The sequence below is a fragment of the Sturnira hondurensis genome, unplaced genomic scaffold, assembly GCF_014824575.4.
Source record: "Sturnira hondurensis isolate 20B ecotype Veracruz unplaced genomic scaffold, ASM1482457v3 Scaffold0004136, whole genome shotgun sequence".
NCBI classification, from domain to species: domain Eukaryota; kingdom Metazoa; phylum Chordata; class Mammalia; order Chiroptera; family Phyllostomidae; genus Sturnira; species Sturnira hondurensis.
Window position 1 is genome coordinate 23,395,157 of NW_028076767.1, and position 7,625 is coordinate 23,402,781.

At 60.6% G+C, this 7,625-nt stretch overlaps 1 protein-coding gene across 1 annotated transcript; it reads left to right on the top strand.

The window, feature by feature from the left end:
- The first annotated feature begins 1,315 nt into the window (after window positions 1-1,315).
- On the top strand, window positions 1,316-6,036 carry SLC32A1 (solute carrier family 32 member 1). Its single transcript, XM_037044055.1, has 2 exons — window positions 1,316-1,966; window positions 4,140-6,036. Exons 1-2 carry the CDS (start codon window positions 1,574-1,576, stop codon window positions 5,325-5,327), a joined length of 1,581 nt encoding a protein of 526 aa, XP_036899950.1. The 5' UTR covers window positions 1,316-1,573; the 3' UTR covers window positions 5,328-6,036.
- Window positions 6,037-7,625: the final 1,589 nt, after the last annotated feature.

The window sequence follows — 7,625 nt, forward strand, 5'->3', positions numbered from 1 at the left end:
CGCTGCCCGCCCCCCACGCCCCAGCCGCATGACCTCCTTCACCTGGGCTGGGAACGCAGGGTGGAGAAAGGTACCGTTCACTGCTTAGAAGGGTCTGGGTCGGAGCCCAGCTGGGAGCGCATGCCGCGACTTTCCCGGAGCAGCGGACCGCAGGAAGCCACAACCGCGAAAGGTCTCACACGGGCAAAAACGCAGGGGATCCATTCGGAAACATGCACACGAAATCCAACACACAAGCGTCGCACACGCACAGGTTCAAACGTGAGCAAATTACACACTTAGAGAATAAACACAGTTACCAAATCTCAGCCTCGGAATCCACAGGCTGAGATCCAGCCCGTATCAATATCTGATACAGTATCGGTCTTTGTATCTTACTCTTGCACTAGTAACCCGCCCACACTCCCCACTCACCAGAAACAGTAGGTTTCCATGGCCCGGCAGCCGCCGTGCAAACACAGCCGAGTGCCCCGAGCCCACTGCAAGCGCGTCTTTCCCCCTCGGCGAACACCGAGGCTGGCGAGAGGTGTCCTTATTAAGTCCTGCCTTCTTCCAGAACCCACACAAGAAAAGAAAGCAAAAAGCCAACCTTTCGTCTCCATGCTGCACACATTTGGAGAGCGGTTGGTGACGAGCAACCTGAAGATTTGCTTCCGTCGCTGCATCCTGGACGGAGAGAGACAATCGCAGTGACCGAGGCCAGGCTAAGCGTTCTCGAGAGCCGCCCGAGACGGACACTTCTGTTTCCAAGTGGGGCTCGTGGCCGGTTTTAAGTGCCAGTGATGGGTGCCAGGGGGGCCGATCGATCCCCAGACGGCCTGTGCAGTCGGCGACGGGTAACTGTCCTGCTGCCTTTCAGGGTCTAGACCGGCCCTTGGCCGTGGAATCTGGGGCCGAAAGGCTCCCGGACTCCGGAAGGGGTTTTCTGGACCGCGGGACCCAGCCCGCCCCGGCCCCCTCCCTCCCTGCGGCGGCGAAGTGGGAAGGGCCAGGACCCGAGCTTAGCACCTCCCCTAGAAATGCAGCACTCCGGCCCCCACCCGTCCTCCGCACCCCTCCTTCACGCGCTCCCTCCTGCTGTCTTCTCGTGGGCGCCCTTCTGCCCCCACTTCAAGTCTCACGAGTTCCTTAATCCCCCCTTTTCATCCCTTTGCCCCCTCCTCACATCCCCGGTCTCCGAGTGGTTCCCCCTCCTCATCACTGTAGCCCCCGCCAGCCTCCAGATTCCGAGGGGCGGGAGCGCATTGGGTTGCGCACGGGTGGGGGCGCCGCGCCAGCTTCGCGTAGCTGCTCTGACGCCGCCGCCCGTCGCCGCCGCAGCCGGAGGAGCCCCGCGGCAGCTCCGCAGTGCGCTCGCCGCCGCTCCGCCAGACCCGCGGCCGGCCAGCACAGGGTCACCCCGGAGCGGGCCTCCAACGCCAGCCGAGGAGGGTCATGAGCCAGAGCGCCCTGGGGCGCCGTGGGGAAAGCAAGCAAAGATAGCGGCTTCGAGCGCCCCTGGTCCCCGTCGCTCTACCGCGCGTCCCCAGCGTCCTCAGCCGCGTTTGTCCTTTCCTTGGACCCCGCCGCCGCCATGGCGACCCTGCTCCGCAGCAAGCTGTCTAACGTGGCCACGTCCGTGTCCAACAAGTCCCAGGCCAAGGTGAGCGGCATGTTCGCCAGGATGGGTTTCCAGGCGGCCACGGACGAAGAGGCGGTGGGATTTGCGCACTGTGACGACCTGGACTTTGAGCACCGCCAGGGTCTGCAGATGGACATCTTGAAAAGCGAGGGCGAGCCCTGCGGGGACGAGGGCGCCGAGCCTCCCGTCGAGGGAGACATCCATTACCAGCGTGGTGGCGGCGCGCCCCTGCCGCCCTCGGGCTCCAAGGACCAGGCCGTGGGAGCTGGTGGCGAGTTCGGGGGCCAGGACAAGCCCAAGATCACGGCGTGGGAGGCAGGCTGGAACGTGACCAATGCTATCCAGGTGAGCCAGGGATTCCCAGCTCTGCCACCCCCCGCACCCCATTCAGGTTCCGTGTACCAAGCCCTACCTCCCGTCCCCCACTGGGTCCCTAGGCGACCTGTACCCGGGATCTCCCCCTTTCCCGATCCCTCCCAGCCATGTGCGGGAGGAATCTACGCCCCCAGGTGGTGTCTCCCGTCCTGAACCGCACAACAACACCCTGCCGACCCAGGTAGGCTGAGACTCAGTCAGAGACAACTGCCTGGGACCCGGCAAAAGGGAGGGAAACAGAAACAGGGGGTCTGGGAGGGGTGAGGGAGAAAGAAAATCAGGATTGGAGGAAAGGGTTTTGTCTGGAACTTCGGAATGGATTCACAGCTTCATTTTCGGGGGGAAAATTCGCCGAGCTGGGAGTCTTCCTGACACACCTGCATATACACGCAAGCACGTATTTAGGGAGGCATTCACGCCCACAGCCATCCTCCCCCAGGAACAAACGCCGGGTACAGGTGCGCGCAACACGCATCTATATAGAGACCACAGGATTATCCTCCAACTCACCTTCCTTGTCCCTGCACCTTCCACATGCAGGAGCACATAGCCGTACATACAAGCACACTCACACAAACTCATTTGAACGTAACACGCGCGCACAGATGTACACAGGCGTGCGCACACAAGTGTGGTCACTCAGGCGCATGTGGTCCGTGGAACCTCAGGTTTACCTGTGCACAGATTCATCCTTCTCGCACGGAATCCCGGCTACACCGCAAAGAGGAGACCAGCTCCTCCGCACCTGACCTTGGCGAAGCCACCCCTAAAGGTTCTGAACCGCGCGCCATCCTTTCACCCCCCACTCTCAACACCCCTCCCCCCACTCCCCGCCAGGCGGCGCCGGACTCCGCGGCCTGGAGAAGGTTTGAAGTCCGCCCCTCCACCCGGGAGCTGACGGGGGTCGGCAGGCCGCGGCTCTCCGAGTGGAAGAGGCCCCAGTCCCAGGCGCCCGCAGGCCTTGTGGCTTGCCTCCCCCTCCTGTGTCCCCGAAGAGCACGATCGTTGGGGTGCAGAACGTGGGTTTACCGGGAGCGCGAGGCCGCGGCGGGGTTGCTTGGGGACCCGTGCTCTGCGGGGCTTCGTGGGGCCCCCTTCGTGGGGCCCTAAGTGACTGGTCCCGAGGCGCTTCCTTCTCCAGGACCGGGGGACACCGCCAGGCGGTACCAAGGACGTGGGGTGGGTGGTGCCCGCAGCGGTTTCCTCTGCGCCTTCGCTGGGGTCATTTTTGCAGGCCCCGTCCAGTAGGCCCGGGAGGAAACCAGGGCGGGAGGCCGGAGGCCCGCAGGCCTCGGGAACCCTGGATTTCGTTAGCTTTCCTTCCCCGTATGGATTCTAAACCCTCCTTCCACAGCTCTGCCCGCCTGATCCCATGCGTCTAGTTAGAGATTCCCACTTGATTTAGCCTTTCACACCGCGCTCATCCTGCTTGCCTCTTCTGTTCCCACCTTCTCAGGGATCGGCTTCCCCAACGCTGCTCCCGCCCCCCACCCGCCCCACACCGCGCCTCCAACCTCACACCCTCACGTTCCCTACGTTCCTGCCTCCCCGAGGCTGGCCTCGCGCTCCGACCCACCTCCTCTCCACCCTCTTCTTCCTCCCACTGCCGCCTGCAACGTTTTCTTCTCCGGTTCGGCCCTCAGGCCCCCACATTTCCCTCATTAGATTTGCAGCACCCCCGTGCAGTCTCACCTTAAATCCCGTGCCCCGTCTTCCTGGGTGGCTCAGACGCAGCCCTCACCTTTCTCGGAGCCCTTTCTGGCCCCCACCCCGCCCCCAGCACCTTTTCACCTCTTGCCAGGTCCGCAGGAAGCACCCTCGCTGATTTCCACGTGGCCGTCCTCTCCTGGCGGTTTGACCTCCCACGCAGCCCACACCGCTCTTCCCAGCCTTTTGTACACCTTTCCTTCTCCATTCCGTTTTTACACGCCTCCTCCCCACCTCTGACTCAACACTCGCACTACCATTTCAGCCTACCTTTAACCTCTGTTGCCGGCGCGTTCCGCCCGGGACTCTCTCCTTAGCGCCCCCTACGGGCTATAGCCTTAAGTCACGCCCTCGGCTTTAAGCCACGCCCCCAGCCCCCCAATTCCTAAGGCAGCGCCAGCTCAGCGCAGGGTCTGGTTGCCTCTTCGCTCCACAGGGCATGTTCGTGCTGGGTTTGCCCTACGCCATTCTGCACGGCGGCTACCTGGGGTTGTTCCTCATCATCTTCGCCGCCGTGGTGTGCTGCTACACCGGCAAGATCCTCATCGCATGCCTGTACGAGGAGAACGAGGACGGCGAGATAGTGCGAGTGCGGGACTCTTATGTGGCCATCGCCAATGCGTGCTGCGCTCCGCGCTTCCCCACGCTGGGTGGCCGCGTGGTGAACGTGGCGCAGATCATCGAGCTAGTGATGACTTGTATCCTGTACGTGGTGGTGAGCGGCAACCTCATGTACAACAGCTTCCCGGGGCTGCCCGTGTCGCAGAAGTCCTGGTCCATCATCGCCACGGCGATACTGCTGCCCTGCGCCTTCCTTAAGAACCTCAAGGCCGTGTCCAAGTTCAGCCTGCTGTGCACTTTGGCCCACTTCGTCATCAACATCCTGGTCATCGCCTACTGCCTATCGAGGGCACGCGACTGGGCCTGGGAGAAGGTTAAGTTCTATATCGACGTCAAGAAGTTTCCCATCTCCATCGGCATCATCGTGTTCAGCTACACGTCGCAGATCTTCCTGCCTTCGCTGGAGGGCAACATGCAACAGCCCAGCGAGTTCCACTGCATGATGAACTGGACGCACATCGCCGCCTGCGTGCTCAAAGGCCTCTTCGCGCTCGTCGCCTATCTCACCTGGGCCGACGAGACCAAGGAGGTCATCACGGATAACCTTCCCGGTTCCATCCGCGCTGTGGTCAACATCTTCCTGGTGGCCAAGGCGCTGTTGTCCTACCCGCTGCCCTTCTTCGCCGCCGTGGAGGTGCTGGAGAAGTCGCTCTTCCAGGAAGGCAGCCGCGCCTTCTTCCCCGCATGCTACGGCGGCGACGGCCGTCTCAAGTCCTGGGGGCTGACGCTGCGCTGCGCGCTGGTCGTCTTCACGCTGCTCATGGCCATCTACGTCCCGCACTTCGCGCTGCTCATGGGCCTCACGGGCAGCCTCACCGGCGCCGGCCTCTGCTTCCTGCTGCCCAGCCTCTTCCACCTGCGTCTGCTCTGGCGCAAGCTGCTGTGGCACCAAGTCTTCTTCGACGTCGCCATCTTTGTCATCGGCGGTATCTGCAGCGTGTCCGGCTTCGTGCACTCGCTCGAGGGCCTCATCGAGGCTTACCGAACCAACGCGGAGGACTAGGGAGCCAGGGCAATCCCCCTCGCTCCTTCCCCTCCCTACCACCCCACCCCCACCAACCCAGTGCGCCCAGCCGCCGCGCTTGGGAAGCCAAGCTTTAAACATCTCTGGTTCCTAGTTTCTTATTATTGGGGATGGGAGTGGGGTGGGAGGGGATAGGGATCCACAATCCATAGCGTCTGCGTTTCTCTTGTCCTGTTTTTTCCACACCTTGGTTTCAGCGGAGGCGAGGGCGCATTTGTGGGCAGGCTTATCTGACCTTCCACGAGGGCCCCCGACACCTCGGCCCCGTCACCGAGAGGGGTGGGAAGGGAGGGAGAGGGGGCGCAGCTCGCAGGCGCAGAAACTTGACCTTACCGGGACATTTCACAGCCATCCAGTGCTCGGAATCTGCAGCCCAGCCATTTCCTGCAAGAGCGCTTCTCATTCCGTAGACATTTCAACCCCGCAGCGGGAAAGGCTGGCGGGAAATCCGCTTCTGGTGGGCGATTTCCCTCGGCAAAGTAGGAGGCAAGAAGCCGCGGCGGGGCCGGCTTGCCTGCGGGTTTTCAGGAATCCAAACTCATCTTGTGCAATTTATCAGGTTGTGGAACTGTTCTGTGCGTGTGGTGTGCTCGTGGTGAATAAGATGAAATGTATATCAGAAAAAAATCTATCTCAAATTTAGAGTGCGGTGCATAATTATATCCGCAAATAAAGAAGAAGCAATGGTGCCCGCGGCTTCATGTCCGTTCTGCGTTTTGCGTCCGCGGGGATCCCAGCGCTCCTTGGGCGGTGGGGGAGCCGGCTCTGGCCGGCGGAGTGAAGCCGGTGGGCGTGACGAAGCAGCGGTATTTAAAGGGTCCTGGGAGAGCCCCGAGGAGAGAGAAGGATGGTTAGTCCGAACCAAGGGGCAGCTGGCTCTACAGGCTCTTCGACGGCCAGGAAAAGGCTCGTTTGGAATCTCTCCCCAGGATTGGATCTGTCCCAGAATTTGGTGGATGCTCTCAACCTCCAATTAAAAAAAAAATATGTACAAAGCACTACATGTTTGTTCAATGCACATTTATAGACAGACCATCATAGCTGGGATCTTGCCAGGTTCCAGGAGGAACAAACTCAGTCCTGCCCTGTGGAGCTTCCAGCCTAGTAGAGAGGCAGGCGGTAAACAAGGACATGCAGGAATTCACAGCATGACTGCCTGGGCTCGGGGCCATCTCTCACCCTAAAGAACACCCCACCCCACCCCACAGCCCAAGCTGAGGCTTACACAGCCACAGTAAAGAGATCTGGCTGCTTTAGGACCAACAGCCCTGAGCCTTTTGGGTCAGGTCTTTCCTTTTTTTTTTTTGCGCAGCCTGTTTAAGCGTGCGTTTGCTTGAATTACCCAGGCTTTTGTCCTGCAGATATTATCGCGAGAAAGGAGCAGCACTCATACTGCCTCCAGGAGTGCCCGGCCTGGAGTGGTTAGAAAGAGTTGTGGTTGGACTTTCTGGAGGGGATCAGGAGCTCAGGAAGGCTGGGAAGTTCTCGGGGTTCCTCTCTCACCCCTAGAGAAGCTACGAAGGCAGGGTACTGTTGGGAACAATTTCTCCAGACGCAATCGGTGTGGGGAAGAGCCCAGAGAATGCCTGAGCACGGTGTCCATTTCTCCCTGCGGGCTGCAATTGATGTGGGTGTGTGTGCGGGTATGAGAGAGAGCATGCCTATAAAAAGATGTGCGCGTGGGGTGAGGGGAAAGCTGTGTTTGCGTCTCGTGAGAGCTTTGATGAACGTCTGTGCGTGCACGTGTGTGCAGAGCATCTCTGCGAGCCTGCTGTGGTAGTGATGGTTTTGAATTACCCTGGTTCTGCTTCCACCGAATGGAAGTGGGAGCCGGAAGAGGCATAAGATCCGGTCCCTTCTGCTGCTCGCGGTTCTGATGATTTAAATGGACCATTTGAAATGTCTGCTTTTTATCTCCCTAACCCCCTTTCGTCGCTATGGTCCTGCGTTCAGGATTCGGGGCTGGCCAGAGGACTCTCAGTTTCCAGGCCCGCTACACCCTCCGATGTTTCACGGGCCTGGGGAGTTGACTGTTCCTCCCCCTGCCGCCTCCCATGCTCCTCAGCGGGTCCTTGGACCTCAGGGCGCGCTCTGAGTCCGAGCTCGGCTTCAGGAAGAGCCCGAACTTCTGCAGTGGAAGGGAAGGTGGGAACGTCAAGCTGCACCAACTCCGTCCTTCCCGTCTTTAAAAGGGCAAATGAGACACATGCAGACTCTGAGAAGCTGCTGACACCTCCAGGGACTCGCCTGGCTCCGTTCCACCTCCTCCTGGCTCCT

Excerpts from the sequence above, each read along its gene's own strand:
- SLC32A1 (XM_037044055.1), top strand. The coding sequence starts at position 1,574 with ATGGCGACCCTGCTCCGCAGCAAGCTGTCTAACGTGGCCACGTCCGTG. Across the intron at positions 1,967-4,139 it reads ACGTGACCAATGCTATCCAG|GGCATGTTCGTGCTGGGTTT; the intron begins GTGAGCCAGGGA and ends TTCGCTCCACAG.